Below are 20,363 nucleotides of genomic sequence, written 5' to 3' on the forward strand. Positions count from 1 at the left end.
GAACATGTCATATCTTTTCTGTTCAATTTGTGCAAAAACCGAAATGTAGAACATTTTTTATCTTTGCAACTGACTGGCAGTTTCCCTGTTTCCAGTTTTTACACTAAACTAAGTGGTTACAGATTCAAACAGTAGTTATTGTACAGACATTTCCTTGTCCAACTCTTGGCAGCAAAGCGAAAAATCTTTTCCCCAAAAACTATTCCGTGATTAAGATGGTGACTTTGTAGAAGGACCTCATAAAAGGCCACAGGATGGACATTTAACCAATGCCTCGTTAATATGACAGGGCTTAAATGAGAAATAAATTCAACACATTTTGGTGAGAGGGAACTGTCTAGCACTCCTACAAACAGCATCTCTCCTCTCCATCACACTGTGGGGCCAACACAGTGACTTGACACTTCACGGTTGATGATGGCTCCTCAGGTAATACTGTGTTGACCTTCCAGGACACAAACTGCTGCACCCCCCCTCTCTCTCCAACTCTGGCTTTGTGCTCCACCTCCCCCTTATCCTCGTGCACATCAGTGGACAATTTTAGCCCTCAGTGCCGAGTCCAGCCATAGCAGAGCCTCTGGCAGATTGCCAGCGCTGAAGAGCGCAGGGAGAAGCGTGAGGGGGTGGACGGGTGAGGGGGTGGAGGGACTGGGAGGGCGACCAAGCAGCGAGAGGAAAAGGAGAGAGGGAGTGCGTGTATAACTTTGGGAAACATAGGAAGAGGCAGCAAAGGGAGCAAACTTTTCTCTCCTGTTTGCTTCATTTTGGACTTTTTTTCCCTTTCTTTCCACGTTTCATCAAAGACGTCAGTGTTGGACAATTAGTTTGCTCAGATTAAGAGTTATTTCACAGCTTTTCTTATCAGAGGACAGTTTGTTGTTCTTTGCATTTTTATCTGATTATTGCTTCACTGTCTGGGCTTTGAAGAAGGTGTGACCACACATTTGGAATCCCTTACAAACTTAGCTGCAGATCTCTCCAGCTCATGGGAGTGTGAAGCTGGACTGACACACACACACACACACACACACACACACACACACACACACACACCTGTTGTTGTTGAGGATTCCCCGGCAGCACAGTCATGGGCATCTGCGTCACCGTTGCTTGAGGGAATCTGTGCAGCTGTTACCTGCTGGTGGCCTCGGTGAATGTTACAGTAGACGTTGACCTGCCAGTCCAGAGAAGAGGGGGGAGATGTCATCCTACTACCCGCGCACCAAGGACCTGACTCGCACCAGGAAGTCTGTGACAGAGTCACCGCCGTCCTCTCCGTCCCCTACAGACAAAAACTACAGAGTAAGACCAGAAACTTTTCTTAAAGAGAAATGCACATTTTGGATTTCAAACTTTATGATTTCATCAATGCAGCAGGGTAGATGCTTGTAATTTCATATATCTATATCTCTATGTGCAGTTTATTTCCGTGAAGCGGTTAAAAGTATTGATATTTGTAACCCTTTAAGATTCTTCAATTTCTGATTAACATAGCAGCTTATTTCCTCTGGGTGTGAATGATCCATAAACCAGATACTGTTTTCTATGGATTCAGACTAAATATTCTAAGATGTCTAAAGTCATGACAGCACAAGCTCTGTCTTAAGTAGTTGATGTGTTGATGTAATCAACAGATTAATCGGTGAGTCGGTCAACAAAAATGGTTCAGCTATTTTCAATAATGTCATTTTCTTTTTCATTTTCCCAGCAGAAACAATACATATTCTGTGATTTCAGCCTCTCAAATGTCAGGAACAGTTTCTCTATTTTTCCTTTTTTACAGTTTGTCAGATACAACAAAAAAATTAAAGAAATCAAATTAGAATTTTTTCTTTATTTTGACTTTATTTTGGCAAAGCGATAACTGATTTAAATAATTGTTGCAGCCCTTGTTAAATATTCATCTGGACATGTGCAGTTGTGAGCGTGTTCAGTCAAACAAGCAAATATGTCAACTTTTTATGAACAGGATAAGAGTTGTTCCCTAATTTCTGCATGATCATGTGCATCTGCATGAACGATCCACCACTCCTGAGTCACCAAATGAGTTCATTACAGTGTTGAAATAACTTGTGAACCACTCGTCAGCTCAGCCTATTTGATTACCACATTTTCTGGGAAAAGACTTTTGGACTGGAACATTTGTTATGTAATGTCCTGTTTTGTTTTTCTGTATAAGTGGCTTATTCTCATGGGCGTTGTTTGACTGTTGTGTTTATGTCAGGACAGCAGACTGAGCTCTGTGACAGCCACGTTTAAAAGGGCAGAAATAAATGCAGACATGTGAAGCAGCGTTATTCCGCCTATTTAGAGACCTCCACATTTGCTCATCTAATGTTATTACACTCATTACAGCACAGTTGCGAGCACTATTCTGCTTTCTTTATTTTCAAAACATATCCATGGTGAAACTCAGGCATTTATTTTCCATGACGTCGGGCCCAATCTGAAATGGTTTGACTTTTCTTGGGAGAGAAAATGCAATTCAGAGGGCGGGTGGAATCAGGGTGATGCAGTATTTTTAGCACTTGTCACAATGTTTTGATGAGAACCTCGTCCTCTTCTGTAAACTACAGTGTGCGATTCAGCTGTGAGAAAAAGGAAGTAGTATAAACAGGAACATATTTTATTGGATGACACACGCATTTGGCAGATCTTAAGTGGTGGAAAGTAACAAAGTACGTGTACTCAAGTACTGTGCAAAAATATACCACATCTGTACTTTACTTGTTTCCATTTAATGCTACTTGAGACTTTTACTCCACTACATTTCAGGGTGAAATATTGTACTTTTTACTCTACATTTAACAGCTATATAGTCACACACACACACACATTTTATATGTTTAAAAAATGTAACACATGAAGATTAAACGGCTGGTTCCCCACCGTTGGCTTAAGACTTTCTACAAGAAAAATACAGTTCAGGTGTCCATGAGTTGTTCCACAAAATATATTGTTGTGGTTGATGGAAGCAGAGTAAGAGCCAGGCTAATAACGCAAAAGAAAAATAAATAAGGCAGATTACAGATAAACAAAACTCTATGTGAAGATGAACTGGTATAATGTAGTAAATGGCTGAATGGGGAAGTGAGAACAGGTGAGCAGGAGGTCTGGTGAGTGCAGGGCTAACGAGGGACAGGTGAAACTAATCAGGGTAGGGCAGTCACACATGCAAAGGCAGGAAGTGACGTTATCTGGAATGAAAGGAGAGGTGATGACAAAATAAAACAGTAAACTATAAATATATCACAAGAAACAAAAAACATAGAGGCAGGACAGATTATGACGGGATTATTTCCAACCCTCATTAAAGAACAAACTAGACTAAACTAACTGTAGCTAAAACAAGCTCCACTGTGGCCAACTAGTAAAATACTCCATACGCATTGATGCATTAACAAGCTAACAATGTTCCATGTAAGTCAATAACAGATATTTCTCACTTTTATTTTGGATTCTAAATACTGTACAGGATGTTGATTTGTAATAGAGTATTTTTGCATTGTGGTATTATTTTTACTGAAGTAAAGCATCCGAGTACTTCTTCCATCACTGGATGGGATTCATTTTGAGTCAGAGGTTTTGAAAAAAAAAAAACAGGAAGTTGCTCACAGACGAGCTCAGATGCTCTGCAAAGAGTTAATAGCAGTAGTGGCTGAAATGAGCAAAGGTGAGTGAATGTGGAAGAAACGTCTTTTATGGTTGTGTGTGCAGCCTCAGTTCCAGCGGAGGGGGGTGAAGAGAGAAAGTTTGTGTGTGCAGCTCAGATTTTCCTAATGCAAAATCCAGTCAGCTCTGTAGGAGTGATGCTGTGACAGAGCAAGGGGAGGCAATGAGAGGGAGAGTGAAGACTCTCCTAATGATGATTTCATTTGCTCTTGCAGACTGCTGTTAACATTATCGCTTTTTATAATGTAGCAGTGAGCTCATGCAGGAAGCCTGCCTCTGACACCCCCCCCTGGTGTGTATGATGTTGGTCCTGGTAAACCATAAAACTGGAGGCAGATGTGTTTACAGAGCGCCCGTGGTTCAAGCATGCATGTTTCCATCAGTCTGACACCCTGTTGTTTTTCTACCCCCCCACCCAGTTGATTGTCTCTGTTGCATCTGCTCTGCCTCACGTACTTTGCTGCAGAGCTACATGTGCCACTTCTGACTCCCTCTGTCTCTCCTAACAAGGGAAGCACGATGCAGCTGCTATCAGAAGAAGAATTTCAGCTACGACTCATTTTCTGTCTTTTTGGTTAAATTTGAACAAAAAGCACCATGATGCAGACATGCATGTAAAAGCGTGCATTAGTGAATTAGAGGATTCCCTCTTTTACTAAGAATCACGTCCTATATAACCCCACTGGGCTCACTTTGGATGTCACTGGAATTGGGTTTAAAAAAATAAATAAAAAAAAAATCTAATTTCCCCAATATGCTAATCCTGTAGTGTGAAATAGGTTTGCGTACAGCCAGGAACTCATGATCTTGAAAGAGTTTTGTGAAGCAGACATCACGCTGATTTATTCATAAAATCTGTTGGGGGGGGGGGCAATCAGTTGATTAATGAATGAGCACCAAATACGATCGAGGAATAGCCTCAGCGTTGCATCAAGAGATTGGAGAGAGTGGGAGCTCTTCATGGCTCCATCCTTGGCCCTTTTTTCATCTCAGGTCACGGAGGTCTGTTTTTTTCCTTGGTAGCTCTGCTTAAGCACATGACCACATAAGGACAGGCAGCGCTGGCTCAGTTATGTAAACACTTGCCGCGGAACAGCTCCTTTGACGCTGCATGAAACCCCCCCCCCCCCCCCCCCCCCCCCCCCCCAGGTCTGCAAATGCGAGCACAGGAATATCTGTTCGCTCTGTCCCTTTTGACACAAATTGTCCTCCTATAAAGCCTAATACTTTAATGCGGTCTACATCTGCTTCTTGTCTCAAGCAGCTTGGATCACCAGCACCACACAAGACGTTTATTTCTAAACGGAGGTGTTTAAAGCCCTCTTTTCCTGGCGAGACAGCAACTCGAAATCTTTAAGTTTAGGAGTAAAGTTTACAAGACTGCATTCAAAAGACACCATTGATAAGTCTGGCATCATATTGTGACCTCTTCTCTCTCCCTCAATGACTCTTTTCCAGTCTCCGACTGATCGTAAACCCCTCCAGTCATCATCCTCTCATGTGCCACGTTTATCAGCTGATGGCAGTGAGTTATCTATTTGTTCAGTTTGTTCAGTTCAGTCTGGGTAGACACAGATTTTGATAGTGGAGACCCTTTGCACACAGTGCATGAATTGTATGACATGTATATTAGCACAGGGAGGCAGCAGACATAAACTGATACCAGCTAATCAATTATAGGCATATCTTTGAGGGAATAGGATTTCTGAAAATAGACCAGAGTGAAATCCAGTTTGAGGAAAACACACATGCAACTGCTCTCAGTGGAGTACACTACCCAGATTCCTTGGTGAAGTGGAAACAAATTCAGTGTGTGTGATCCCAGCAGGCAGAATAAGCACAACTTGGCAGCCGTGTACACTGGGCTGGTCAAAGCAAACCACTGCCAGGAACGCATGCTATCAGTCTGTTGTCTGAGGTCAGACGTCGACCGGTCACACAGGAGATACTTCGCGTCTGATGTCATGATGTCATCTTTATGCTGCAGGCATTTGCGTGGCAGGCCCCTGTTCTGAAAGATTAACCCGGGCTCACCGGGGAGCGTTGACCCACGTGAACCCTGTGAGTGCAGTGTTTGGCTGAATTATATATATATATATATATATATATATATATATATATATATATATATATATATATATATATATATATATATATATATATATATATATATATATATATATATATATATATCACTTCTTGCATGCATTTCTCCCCCCCTGGGACTTCAGGTCTTTGAACACGATGTGATAATTGACTTGGAAGTTTTGTTTTTCCTCCGTTGTCTCAAAATGGAAAATATTACACCGCCAAGCCTCTGGTTGATCTTATCAAACAAACAAATCTGGATCTAACCACAACTGAACATTGTTTTTACACTGTGTTATTCCCATGCTGCAGTATTGAGTGATCAAACTAACAGTTTGTTGTTTGTTTTGCAGCATGACAGATTGTCAAGGTGAGGATTCATCTTTTTTCTTTTAATCTCCTGCAATACAGAACTGCATTTCCAGAGAAAAATCAAACAATAAGTGCCCTAAATAAAGTGGCAGCGTGTACTGAATGTGTTACTTTTAGATACGACTCCAGTGGGGAGAGTGCGACAGACAAACCATTGGGCCGCACCAGCTCTTACACTCGGAGGGAGACGAGGCTGGCTGCTCTGAGCAGACAGGACCAAGACTCCACTACCAAAGACTATAAGAAGGTAATAAGTTACTCTTACCTCAGTCTGAACAAGCACAATCCCTCCAGAATGATTCATGTGGTGCAGAAAGCCGTTGGATCACCGGGCAGCTTTATCTATTTTAATAACATTCCAATGAGGCCAAGCAGATGGAGATTTAAGAGGACTTTAAGATAATAAAAAAAAAAAAAATTGTATTTGAATAAAAATTCTTCATTTTTAAAAATATTTACAGGTTTTATACTTTGACATATTAAAAGAGTTAATAATTTAAATTCATTTTTATTGATAGTCCATTTCAATATGTCCAGTCATAAATGATGCTGACTAGTAATATGTTATTATAGGCTGTTACAGACGTTTTTTAAGTCTAGAGGAAAAAGCGGGCACTGTAACACGACAACCAAAGAATTCAAAAGAGTCTCATACTTGCAACATTAAGGTTCTCAATATGTGGGGAAGGACGGGACAAAGTCCTCGTGCCAAATATATAGAAATAAATCTAATAGAACTAGGCATGGCTAACTCCTACCTCGGAGGACAAAACACAAACAAAAGGGCTTAACTTGCTTACCTAAAAATAGCTTCACCATAACAAATACAGGGTGGGTATTGTCCGAAAATCCCAGGGTCCCTAGACTAAAGTGAACTACGTGTGTGTGAAATGTAAAGGCGACCCCAACTCACCGTCCGTCCTCAACCTCCCACCACAAATCTTCAATACAAGTTTTCAAAAAACAGAGAACAAAAATAAAAAAAGAACACGATCTCCTCAGGGGCTTTCTCCTTTTATTGTTGTTTTATTGGACAGCTCGAAGTCTGTGGAAACCTATCAGCAGCATTACTGGCCTGCACAGGTGGAAACCAATCATCCTGTTAGCACCTGGAGAGAAAACAGAGGAGGGAGAGAGAAAGAAAGGCAGGAGGGAAGAAAAACACATACACAGGCACTTTGTCACTGCCATTTCACTGGATTCAGACATTGGTCTGTTTATATAAATGGATGGTTATACAAATATCTGAAAGCAGGTTTTGGATAATGTGTTTAGATAGATTTAGATATCAGTTTGATTTCTTCATTACTTTATTCATTCGGCACGGACATTTTTTAATATTAAATAAATAAATATGTAATTAAGATAAATACATTTAGTAAGCTGTAAATCAAACACATCCAGCCACAAAGCTGTGGCTAGCTGGCTAACGGCCGAAGCTAGGAGGTTAATTCAGGGTTCGGATTCTGAAGAAGTTCCTCAGAGAAAAGACACACAACTCTGTGAACAACATAAAAACTTTGTTTCTCTTTGGACACTATAGCCAACATGAGCTAGCTAACAATGGGTCTTCATTTTGATGCAGCCTAGCAAGTTAGCTGGCTAGCTGGCTACCTATGCTATGGAGTGGCTATCACCAACCATCTAGCGTTTAGATGATTGGGTTGTAAGTAATAGATATAAATATAAATATCTCCCTGGACTGGCCGTGGTAGAAATCAGTGTTTTACGACTGACTTGGGCAAAAAAATAAAATGAAAGAAAATGTTCTTAGCTTTTGCTCTAAGCTAGCTACTGACTAACTGACTAATTCTAGGCCTAAAATGAATGATTTCCAATAAATTATTATTATGGAAATAAGAATGATGAAACTACACAACATGCTCACAATTCTTTGAGCAACCTTGTGGTTTCATACATTTCCATTATAACTTTTTGTTTTCTAACCTTCTGTTGTGTTTAGATTGGTTAATGTGTTATTTAATAAAAATTGAAAAAAGTCAACTTAGTATATAATAGTAATAATTTGACTATTAAAAGACCAGAGTCTCTGGAATAAAGCTGTTCCTTAATCTTCACCATGTTCACTTTCAGATGTATGCAGAAGCTTTGCATGAGAATGAGAAGCTCAAGTCCAGGTTGCACGACAGCAAACACGAACTGGTGAAGATCCGCTCCCAGCTGGACAAAGTCACTCAGGTACAGAAAACCCAAAGAAGAAAACTGTCAATTCACTTCTGTTTTCACTGCCTCACCATCAACCTTTTCCCCTGGTTGTGCAGAAGGAAGGTGGTGGCTGATTACTTAATGAAATCATGTTTCAAAATAAATATTATCCTCCCAATACTTACAATAACAGCACCATTCTAACTTCTAGAGGCACGACAGAATATCAGAGAGATCAACAGTACTTGAATCTGAGAAAAGGGTAAGTGTCTTGACAACATTTTGGTATTTTATTTGATGATCAAGATGGTTTAATCTCCTTTCCTGCTCTTTTCCCCTCTATTTTTCCTGTTTCAGTCTTTTTTTCCCCCCAAGGAAGTATATTCATGTCAGTTGTTTCTTTTCTATTTACAGGAAAAACAAGCTCTTGAAAAAAGAGTGTCAAACATGGAGGATGAGTTGAAGGTCAGTGCATGCAAAAACAAATCGTGCACACTTACCCTGGGTTTAAATAGCATATTCTCTCTCTTACACAAGTCGTGCGTCATTTATCTCAGATGGGTTTTTTTCCCCCTAACTCTGCAATAACACTAACAGTACTTGAAGGTACACACCTCCAGCCAACCCCCTGTTGCCCATGCTAAATCAAACACGCCTAAAGTGTTTTTATGGAGCAAAACACACATATATAGCCAACACATTCTCACCCCAGGGTTGTTGTTTGCCAGGTGGGTTTGAAGTCAAGGAGAGGGAAGATTAATGCTTCGGGCTCATTACCCACAGTGTTCTGCTGGGCCACTTCCTGCCAGGCTGAGGAGGAGCCTGTGCTGCGTCTCCCCTGCTCCACTTATCCCACTGTTGGGGTGAACATTGTGACCTAGTTCTAGCTGAATACCAAACCCCGTCCAAGAGCAAAAGACCTGCTTTTGTGAGACATTCCTGCACTGCACTGTGTGTATTCTGCTTCACAAAGCAATACAGGGTAGAGCAGCAGAGAGATTTCAGACTTGAGTAGACGTGGCCTGCGCTGTGTATGTGTGTATGTGTGTAGTTTGTGCGAGCTATCACAAATCACACAATAAGAATTTGATTGTAATGGCAGTGCTATCTTTCTCAACAGATAAAAATCACGGCTCAGGTCGGAGAACTTATAATACGCAGGCAGAGACAGGGACGTTATATAAATAGGACACATACAGCAGTGTGGTACGTCAGCAGCAAATGTTTGACCCCCTCGTTGTCGTGGTTCCCTTCAGCAGGACGCCCCGCTGCGGTTCCGCTGTGGGTACCAGCCCTGAGAGCAGGGTGTCTCAGGGGAGGGGGGATGGTGAGTGGTCGCTATGACGCGGAAGACGTTTATTGACACCTGCCTGTCACCTCACTCGATTCTGCTCCGTCAGAAACTCGGGCATGTTTACACGCGTGGACGCACGTCCACGTCACGCAATGTACACCGGCACACAATTGTTTTACTTGTTACTTTCGATGCAACGCACGCCAGGGGAGCTAGTTTGTCACTCACTCACAAAGTCACTTGTTCACGTTTAGATTGGCCAGATTAGTGCCAACCCGTGCCACCTACCGGAAAGGAGAGATACTAGCAGCAACACTTAAGACCTCAAGATGCAGAAATGACAGCGTTGTCTTCCAGTAACAGCTGCTGTAGTTCAAGCACATTGCAACCGCTGCTGCTGTTTAGGTATTAAAATGCAGCTGTGACACTCTGCAGGTGACAGAAGCCTCAACATTGCAAACGCTATTACACTCCTTCCCTATAGATGGTGCACGTAGGCATGGCTTCACCTCCAGTAGAGAGGCGCAGGTTGGATTATAGGACTACCTCTTCAGCTCTGATCCTGCTGGTCTGTGGTACACTGGGCCTGGTTTCAGGTGCTTCTCATCAATAGCACTGTGTGTCCTTGTTTTCCCTTTTGAAATAGTCTCTCCACTAGTGATTACCTTCCAGGGTCTCACATTTCATACAGAAAGCGGAATTATTCCTCTGAAACTTCATTAATATTAACTGTGCTGAATTATCTGCAGGACTGGAGAGTTTGGTCAAATCTAATTTAATATCAAAGAGCTCGATTTTAAGAGAGTAATAAATTCATTCAAACATTGTGCATTCTCGCTTCACTCTGTCCTTCTCTTCTTTCTCGCCAAGGGCACCTCTCCAGAAAACTGCACCTTCTTGTTCTGTTACCAAGAGAACATTATATGCATGAACTGTTGCGTTCCAAACACAGGCTCTCTTCAAATGTCTTTTCATAAATGTGTTTTTGGTGTCGTAAGAAGCAGCAGGATGTCCTCTTTAAACCTCAACTTTGGCCTTATTCACGTCTACGCACTTATGTTTGGGTAGGCTGAAACCCTACAATTGCCCTGTGTGTGTGTGTGTGAGTGTGTGTTACGTGGTTTGCCCTCAGGAATCGCGTCAAACCACAGATGTTTCTGTTGAACCACATTGAGGTTCACCTCAAAAAGTCAGGCCAAGAAGAGAAGAAGGGGAAATGAATCATTTCTTTAAAACTGGCAAGGCTCATGTGCTATGTTTGAAATAGTGGAATTTAAATTATCTTAATTGCTTTTATGAATTTTTTAGCCCCTATCCTTTGCAAAGCTACGCATATAACGCTTCAACAACTCACCTTTCTCCACACACAGCCCAGGTTTGATGAGCACAAACCCAAAGAGAACTGGCTTCCTTTTGCTTGTTGCAGCTTTTGCTATTTCTTCTCAAAATCCCCCCTGTTGTGTAAACATTCATTTATATAAGTTTTGCTGATGAGCCCATCAGATCTGTTGTTCTTTCCCTCTCTATCTGTGTGGGTGAGTGGATTTGTACACGGTCTCCGTATGAGTCTTCCTCTTTGCACATGGCCTGCCTCCCTGCATGCTTTCTCTGTCTGCCCCTCTCTGTATCTCTCTCCTCCTCTGTGCAGGCTTTCCCCGCTCTGGCTCAGGTCCAGACCTTGCGGAGGGTGAACGAGTGTTTCCTGGCTGAGAACAGAGCCATGCTGCGTGTCCTCGCCCGCCTCTCTGAGACGGCCTCCATGCCGGAGACAGAGGACCTCTGATCCTCTGACATCATCTGTATTCCTTCTCCCCCCACCTCCCCCCCCTCTTCCGCTTCACTTCTCAGACACATAACTTCTACACTCCCCTCTCCTTCTGGTGCCTCGTCCTCCGCTGTGTTCCTCTCAGGCAGGTCTTGCACCCTCCAAATGCCCTCCCCCCCCCCCCTCCCAATGTATCTTCCTCTGCACTCTTTTAACCCAATCTTCTTTATGGCCATCAGAGGCCAACCCTGCTGACCCCTCCGCTCCCAAAAAAAACCCCATTTCACATAAGCCTCCTTTGAAGTGTCGTTTTTAGTTACATCCAAGTTGCATGGGGCTTCACATGGCATGGACAGAGTTGTTTTTTTTCTTTGGTTATTATCGAAATAAAACGTCTACGGCAACAGTCTGAACGATAAAGAATAAACACATTTATAGTGGCTATTGATCTCGCGACTGTCAAAAATATGTGGATGCTGTTTAATGTGCTGTGTAATCAATGCAAAGTTGTTTGCCAAGGAAATAGCCATTCTAATCTTCCAAAGGAAATGAAACGTGGGAGCTCATTAGCATTCAAAATGAGTCCTGAGCCACTGGCTGAGACACTGGGTGCGTTTTCGGTTCGCGTTTCCCAAAAATATTGGAGCAGGGCATTACCGTGAAGATGGGATTCATGTACAGGAATTTCGGTTACCATTCGGTGTGACAAAAACCGCTGAATTAGAATAGAAAAGGGGGCTCTAAACATGTGATCTACAACAGGCCATGAACATGTTGCCATGGGGCTTCGCTCATTAACCAGTTTTCGGTAATATGTCACAGCTAGAGAGCAGAGGGTTATTGTTTGTCTCTAGTGGAGGGGAAATACTTTGGCAAAGAGGGTGGATATTTTTAGTCATGCTCCTCGTGTGAGACATGACCTAGATTTAGGAAATTGACCCTCTCTCTCTTTCACTTTGGTCTCTTTCACGTTTCACATGCGGGGCACATCGTCAAAGTCACTCATCACTTGCATGACTAAGTACCATGAAGCATGTCCTCATTGTTTGGCCTCAAACTTTACTGAAAGAGAACTTTTAGTCCACTTGTTGTTGGTTTGTGGTGATTGAAGATATTGTGTCATTGTAGTCCTGGTGAATTGTGTCATTGTACCATCTGACAAACGTCACAGTATCCACAAACCATTGTGTTAATGATGTCATGTTCTAAATACTTTCTTTCCTTCTGCGGCTCCAGGTCTTAACAGAGCTCAAGTCAGACAACCAGAGGCTAAAGGATGAGAATGGGGCTCTCATTCGAGTCATCAGCAAACTGTCCAAATGAAAAGATGTCTGAAGCTCCTGTTCTGTGTCTGTGGACGCTCCGACCCTGATGGCAGTTTAATCATCCACGGTGTCCCGGGCTGTCTCTCTGAGTTACGAACGATGGCTGCTTTGCAGAAATAAATTCCTGTTGGGACTTGTAAAGATTCAAAGAGAAGTGTTAAAGAGATTCAGTCAAATTTCACCACGTGCGATGATGGCGTTACGAGAGTTGTTCCTGCGTGATTAGTTATTTACACATTCACCAAATAGGGACCAGTTGTACTGTTTGAATAACCTGTCAAGGCTCAGTTTAAACAAAACCATGGGTTTGTATGAAGGTACTATTTCTAATATTATAACCACACATCTCATTGAGACATCACGTTTGTTGCTACATCGCCCACTGTAAAAAAAGTATTTTAGTGTTGTCTTAATTGTGAAAGAGGAGAGAAGCCAAAGGCCACTTTGGCATGGAGATCTGATCGTTATAATTTCAATCAGAATATATGAGCACAAAGGTAATATGAGGCCAAACCAAACAGGTGCTCCGGTTCCAGAAGCAAAAAACTACATATTAATATGAATCCATCAGGGCATCTGAGTAGTAAGATCTTCTCATGGATATTTGCACCAGACTAAAGATGTTAGGGCTTATTAATAAGATGCATACTTTGGTGTGTTTTTTGCCTTGATTGACAACTTTCTCAGGTCTGCCACCCAGCTGTACCTGCTCACCACACAACGCCTCTTAAATTAGGATTTTGTAACTCCAATTTCTGTAAACTGTTGATCCAAAACTGGGTTGATATGTTTTTCATGACATTTCAGTAAAAAAAATGAACTTTTATGATAATGTCCCCACTGTATTTGATTCGGTCGACAGACCATATGTTATGTCTTTCTTTACTGGTTTTAGTTGCCATGATTACGTAATTTTGCGTTTGTCAAATTGTGTTCATCGGTTCTTTGTGTGTTTTCAGGAGCCATTCTTCTTTCTTTGTTTTGTCCTTTTGCATCTCAGCTTCAAAGCAGCAGAACGGTGGTTGAGTGTGTGTGAAAGAAAGTATCCTTTCTTCTGTAATAGAGATATAGAGACATAGAGATATTTATTTATTTATGCATTTCTTCATTCTAATCTTTAAACTTTGTTTACTAAATTTGTGTATAAGGAATACACACATTTTTTTTGGTCGTCTCCTTGGCCATCTTTCTGTTAGGTGAGGAAAAAACGACTCTAAACCACTCCTGACATTTTAGCCTGCACAATATTGTGTGATTAATAATGAATATATATTGAGCACAATACAAGGTTCTGAGGAATAAACTTTTCCTTACCTGTGGTGTAGAATTACATAGATTCTAACTTGTTGTGTTTTGATATTGTCAAGATAGATTAAGTTAAATTTAATTAATTATTGCCCAAAGGCAGTTGCCAGCTTCTTACTGTAGGTATACCTGGCTACATCTAATGCAAACCAAGACTACAGCCCTGCAATACATTCCATCTTTTTTGTTCTGGTCATCTGGCCATTGAGGCCATAATTACTGGTGCTCCTGCATTGTGTTGCATTATAGTAAAAGTGTTCTTCCTCCACCAAGTGTTTGAAAAATGTCAAATGTTAACTAGTCAGTCTACGTAATGAGAAGTACAAATAAAACCATGAAAGAGGCTGCTGCCTTGTAAATGGTTCCTCATAGAGCTCACAGAGTGCAATCACCTTCACTGTATTCATAAAGAGGTTACGTCATCCCTGGTTCAAAACAGTGTGGTTTTTATCATATTTAATGTAGAAGACAGCCAGACTCAGCTTGTATTTAAGAGTTGCTAGCAGTGATGAATAGTGTGCCGGAGACATACACGATTTTGGTATCTGTCTTCTCTTCACTTTAATCGATGAGGTGACGTAGTCCCATAGAAGTCCCCAGTGTTTGATGTATTCCTTTAACAATGTGATGGTTTTGGAGTCCGACCAGGGCCACATGCAGTAACATCAGTGTTATCTTTGATCACATCCAGTAATTTACTCAAAACTACAAATGAGGCACAACAATTTCCACACATGCTGTTAGATATATTGAACTATGCAGCATCTTGTATTGAAAATGTTTGTAATGTGTTGATGATAGCATAATATACGCACATCGGTTTTACTCACTTTGCTTAATAAACTGTAAAGGAACGGAGATGTTTCTCAGCGTGACGTTAATGCATCATCATCATTAGCATATCACAGCATCGGAGGCAGAGAGATCATTAGGGAACACTTTGCGTATTGAACACAAACAAATCATGGTAATTAAAAGGCCTTTATTTCCTATTTGTTTTTTTACAGAACTGGTAACACATATGATAAATTTGTAATAAGTTATTTGGTTCCCTTGATAACTTTATAAGGATCCCCAACGTTTGTCCACATAAGGGTCAAGAGGAGTTTGTGAGCAACGTTTGTGTCCAGTCAAGGGCTAAAGCATGCGATCCACAGTAGGCACAAGTACTGACATGAACACGCGCACCACGACACTAGACACGAAGAAACACAGCTAGAGGACACATCCTGACTGTCCTCCGACTCTTTAAAAGATGATGAAGAAGAGAAAGCGGGGAGAAAAAAAAGAAGAAAAAGAGTCTTGAGAATACAGTTGCATCAGGGATGAGAGGGGGAGGACTAAGCGCTCAAGAGGAGAGTTTGGTACGGTCCTGCATGTTTGGCAGTATACGGTATATCCATGTAAACATGAAAGGCCGGCAATCTTTACGCTCAGCAAAAGCAGATTCAGTGGAGAAATCGGCGAGCCTGCTTCCTATTCAGCATGATGATACTGATGGTACATAGCTGGTTACACATAAACAGGACAAAGACGCAAACATAAAGCAAACGTGATTCTGGCATCGATTCAAACACAGTTTCTACATTCTACATTAGAAGTATACATCACGAAAAACAAATAAAGACAGAAGGAGTGATTACACATATGCACAAGAATACAAAGAAGAAATACAGCGAGTAATAGAGGAGACAAGACAACATGTTTCAAAGTGGTGTCTTTACCCGCTGAGAGGCGTCTCAACACATTTCGACAGGGTGGTTGAATGATCTACTGAACTTTGGATGTTTTCCCTTTTTAAATCCCAGCGTTTGTTAGATAGACAAAACGAAACAAAAAAAAAGCTAGTTCTGTGAACGGTGCTCTAGAACTGCGTCTGCACAGCTGAAGCAGCTCACAGTCTCAGCTGCAGTTGTGCATAAGGTGTTGTACGTCAACACAGCTGGGAACAACCCCCATATTTAAAATAGAACTAAGATTGTTTGAGTATTACGGTCATACACACAAAGATGGACATTTAAGAATGAGTAATGTGTCCCGTGCATGCAGACCTGTACTGTATCTTGTATTTATTTTTTCCAGCGCTGCGTTATTTGCACCGCGTCTGATAAAGGGCCTACACTTCGTCTACTTATCCCACAAACACACGCACACACAGCTCCCAGTCTCTGTCCCCCATAGAACTTGGATGTCATGTGACTGCAGTGACCCGAGCAGTAAAAGGGAACAAATCTCTTATAATGTGCTATAAATTGACCTGTAATCACATTTGCCTCATCATCTGATCTCCGTGTGAATTGTTATTTTGGCTTTGTGGGTTCACACGGCGTCGACGAACGCAGGCAACTGTAAGCAGGTGCTGGCAGTATTTTGTAAAACACACTGAAATCTTGTATTTGAGTTGTTGTCAGTGCATCTTTTGGTCACAATCAGTAACAAATATGGGACAGTGAATAACTATAATATTGCTTTAGACGATGCGCAGCGTTGCACATCACATTGAAGATTGTTGCCAGGATTAGTAGATTGGCAGGTGGATGTTTACTTCAGAAAAAATTCAACGACTGAGGTAAACTTAAAGGTAGTTCAACATTTTGGGAAAAAGGCCTACAAGCTTATCTCCCAAAACTTGGAACTACTACTGCTTTGTGAAAATCATAAATCTATGCATAGTTCTATGGGAGGGATTTAGGCCTAAATCGTGGGTGCCACAGTTTTAAGTTTCTCTCTTTTTTTGCTTTGCGATTGTTGGATCTCTATCTACTTTGTTTTGTTGCTTGAGCAATATGCTAAACAAACCAACGAAAAACCGTCAGCGTGATCACCAGCAGTGTGTTATTGATTGTACAGGTGGTCACTAGTACAGCCTGCTGTTAAACCATAAGAAGAGAAACTTGACTCGGGACCCAGTTTGGTTCATAAATTGCACTCAGCCCAAGAAAAGAACACACACTCTCTCTCTCTCTCTCTCTCTCTCTCTATATATATATATATATATACATATACTTTAACTTTAACAGTATTATTGAGAACCTATTGTGATTTTATATATATTATTTATACTATCAAAACGAGGCATATACGTTACTAATCACGATACTGTAAATTCAGCTACCTCTATGAAACAAGGACGTTAACAGCTTGGAAAGTAGAAAAAGACACACTCACTCTATTAAACTCACAACTGTTCTCAAAGCTCACGTATACAGAAAAGTGGATTTTGCCCTCTTGATGAACAAAGATCTCTGAACGGAATGTAAAAGAGAAACAGTGGCCAAGGAAAATGAAGACATGTCAAGATTTTTTTTTTTCCTCATAAATAAACTAGCTACTCAGCGTTAGTGCTTGAGTTTTATGGCTTTAGTTTTATCTTATTCATTTGTCTTGTATACACGTACACGTATTGTATAATAAACACAGTAAAAGAGACACAGCCGTGAAGGGTTTCAGGTCATTTAAATACTGTAGAAGTGAAAAGTAAAAACTTCCAAGTAAAGAAAGAGAGAAGAAGGGATTCCAAGTCATTTGTGTCCACTGGAAAGGGATATTTCATCTTTTTGGCCTCTGGAAATTCATTTCATACAATGATATGATCCAACAGACTTCACTACTGGCACAAATAACAACTTCTACAATCCACCTACAGATCGCAGAAATATTCAATCTTCCTCTAACAAATTATTCCAGAGCAACGCCGTGCTAAATGTGTTAGAAAAAAAGTCATATTATAGACTTGGAAACCCCCCCGCCCTCCATCCCAAACATTAAAAAAAAATTAAAAACATATTACTGTTTTTAAAAAAAAGCAATAGCAATAAAACTCTGAAATAAGTCAAACATTGGCCTTCAGATAAGTGCTGAAACAACATGGCAGATAAATGGCATCAAATAAAAATGTTGATCACAAGGAAGTATATAGCAAGCATTTTCATCCTACATGAACTCACACACAGTACTGGACGACACACTTGCTTAAGATTTGTAGGCGTGGAAAGGTTCGTATTAGTAATAGTACTCTAATAATTGAATGACATTCTCTCCAATGACCCTCATGGAAAATAAATACACATTTGTTTCATTTAGAAAATATACAGTGCGTCTTTTTTTTCCCTTCGTTTGTGTTATTAAAATGACAAATGACACCCATTTACGTACACGAGATATTTTTGCTTCGTCTCTAAAACATGCTTCTATGTACAGTATTTTGTATAAACATGCAGTATCAACGTGTATGAACTATGTATATAGGCAAAACTACACACCAATGGGTTGCTTGATTGCTTCCATGTTGCCTTTTCTTTAGTGCTGCTTCGTCAACAGAGGAAAAAAGATTATGTGAGAAGAAAAACTGAAAAATCTGAACATGGTCTATGTTGGTTATAAAAAAATAAAAATTCACAATTTCCAACAGAGAAAGATACATGAGCCAGCATTCATTCAATTCCAAAAAAACATTGTAGAACTGTCTACATTTGATTTAAATTGACTTTGCATTTTCTTGCACACAGTCAATGAGTAGTTTTTGCTGTTGGAGCTCACGGACAGCACTGATTTAAACTAATAACTAAAGCGGCAAACAGGTGTACCTGGGCCCAAGCACCCAACTCATATCAGGATTTTAAATAGCAAATACGAATTCACCAATTTATTCAGGGGTGATGAGTTTGGGTCAAACAACAGTTTGGATTTTGTCAGAAGTAAAAGTTCGACCTCATGATTCCTCTTCGACAGATTCACAAAAACACTGAGCCAATTACACTGTGTGAAGGAGACCAGGAGCATTAGATCGTCTCTTTACTTTTCAGAGGAGTCCGTTTATATGAGGAGAGCTTTCTGGCATGCCAACGTGTGCCACAGAAAAAATTCAATCTCACAACATTTTATAATTAATGAAAAAAATCTACACGGATCGAAGAACAGTGTCAAATTACCACAGAACAGAATAATACCCAGTAGTGCAATTAAATTCAACAGTTTGGTAAGCTGTGTATATAGTACACACGGATCAGTGCCTTCTTCCAGCCCATATCCTTGCAATCAAGTGAGAATCGTAATATTCAAACAATCAAAACACATACACAAAAAGCTGAGCCAAAACAAAGCAACAGCAACAAAAAACTGCTTACATAATGCACCCCCCTGCTTTTTTTCTTCTTCTCTTTCTTAAAACCAGCAGTTATAAATAACATAAACAATTAAAGCTCTGGTTTCTGAGGGTACTTAAACATAACATTTGGATTTAAAGTGCACGAGGAATAAAAGTATTTGAAGATAAATAAAATACAACTGGATAAATAAAAGGAGAGAGAGATAGAAAAAGTAAAGAAATGAAGAGAACAACACCGCTAACTGGAAGGCGTCCCTGGTAGTTGAAAATTGCTTATTTTGTTACTTTGAAGGCTTGTCTCCTTTATGACTGTAAGACGGTTATAGGGATTCCTTTGGAGTAAAACCCTTGTATCAAGTCCATGACTAATGGCAGTAGCACAAGTGAGATACAGAATCAGAGGCGTTGGGAGGGGAGGTGGTAGACTGCAGGCAGTAATCGACACCTTGTAAATACCATGTCATTGGTTGGAATCAGTCTCTGTTGTAACCGCTCTGATATTTCCTTGCTTTTTGTTGTTCAAATGACAGACACCGCCTTTTTGCCAATATCAAAAAAATACGCAAATACCCCCCTTTTTTTTTTTTTTTTTAAACCAAAAATCCACCACTCCCTGTTCCCTAACGTACCATTTCATGGATCAACTAACACCAGTCGCGAGCCTTATGTTACCGAAAAAAAAAAAGAAAAAAAAAAAAACGCTCAAACTTTTGAATCCAATGTTTCATTCTCATCATGTGGAGTATTTGAATAATAACAACCCGTTTAGAAAAAAAGGCATGGAGTTTCAGTTTCCTCTCAGTTTTCCTGAGACGATGGGCGGAAGGTTAACTAATCAAAAAGGCAGTGTGTTTGTGGGTAACTGGACATGTGCCTATCCCTACTTGCTACCCAACTCTAGGAATGTACTTCAAACCAACAGAATCATCTAGTGTGACAACTGGCAGGTGTGGAACATGGTGCACAATACACCTAAGGAATGGACCTGCTTGTGTTATTTCTCTATCATATGGCAGTATAAAGCATTTTATTATTAAGCACTATTCTAAGCAAACCGTGTCACTAAAGGGAAGGGGTGAGAAGTACAATATGAGTGAATGTATGTTTTATCCCCTCTATCACCAGATTCCCATATAGCACTCTTACTGGTCTTTGTAGTCTACTCTGTATTCTTATTAATGGAACCACAACCCCAATACAAAAATAGATCTAAAGGAAATCAACGGAGTATCTGTCCATCCTGTAACTTGTCTTCTTTTTTCAATGACA

The 20,363-nt window shown here is 40.6% G+C and overlaps 1 protein-coding gene across 2 annotated transcripts; it reads left to right on the plus strand.

Annotated features, from left to right (window-relative positions):
- The first annotated feature begins 1,078 nt into the window (after window positions 1-1,078).
- Window positions 1,079-14,836, plus strand: ppp1r12b (protein phosphatase 1, regulatory subunit 12B). Of its 2 annotated transcripts, XM_079178987.1 has the most exons (8): window positions 1,079-1,302; window positions 6,114-6,130; window positions 6,250-6,379; window positions 8,227-8,331; window positions 8,510-8,560; window positions 8,713-8,763; window positions 9,558-9,625; window positions 12,594-14,836. In XM_079178987.1, exons 1-7 carry the CDS (start codon window positions 1,201-1,203, stop codon window positions 9,594-9,596), a joined length of 495 nt encoding a protein of 164 aa, XP_079035113.1. In that variant the 5' UTR covers window positions 1,079-1,200; the 3' UTR covers window positions 9,597-9,625; window positions 12,594-14,836. The 2 variants fall into 2 exon arrangements, with proteins under 2 accessions (XP_079035113.1, XP_079035112.1); XM_079178986.1 differs by lacking the exons at window positions 9,558-9,625; window positions 12,594-14,836 and adding an exon at window positions 11,241-11,447.
- Window positions 14,837-20,363: the final 5,527 nt, after the last annotated feature.

This window comes from Pholis gunnellus (genome assembly GCF_910591455.1).
Source record: "Pholis gunnellus genome assembly, chromosome: 2".
NCBI lineage: Eukaryota > Metazoa > Chordata > Actinopteri > Perciformes > Pholidae > Pholis > Pholis gunnellus.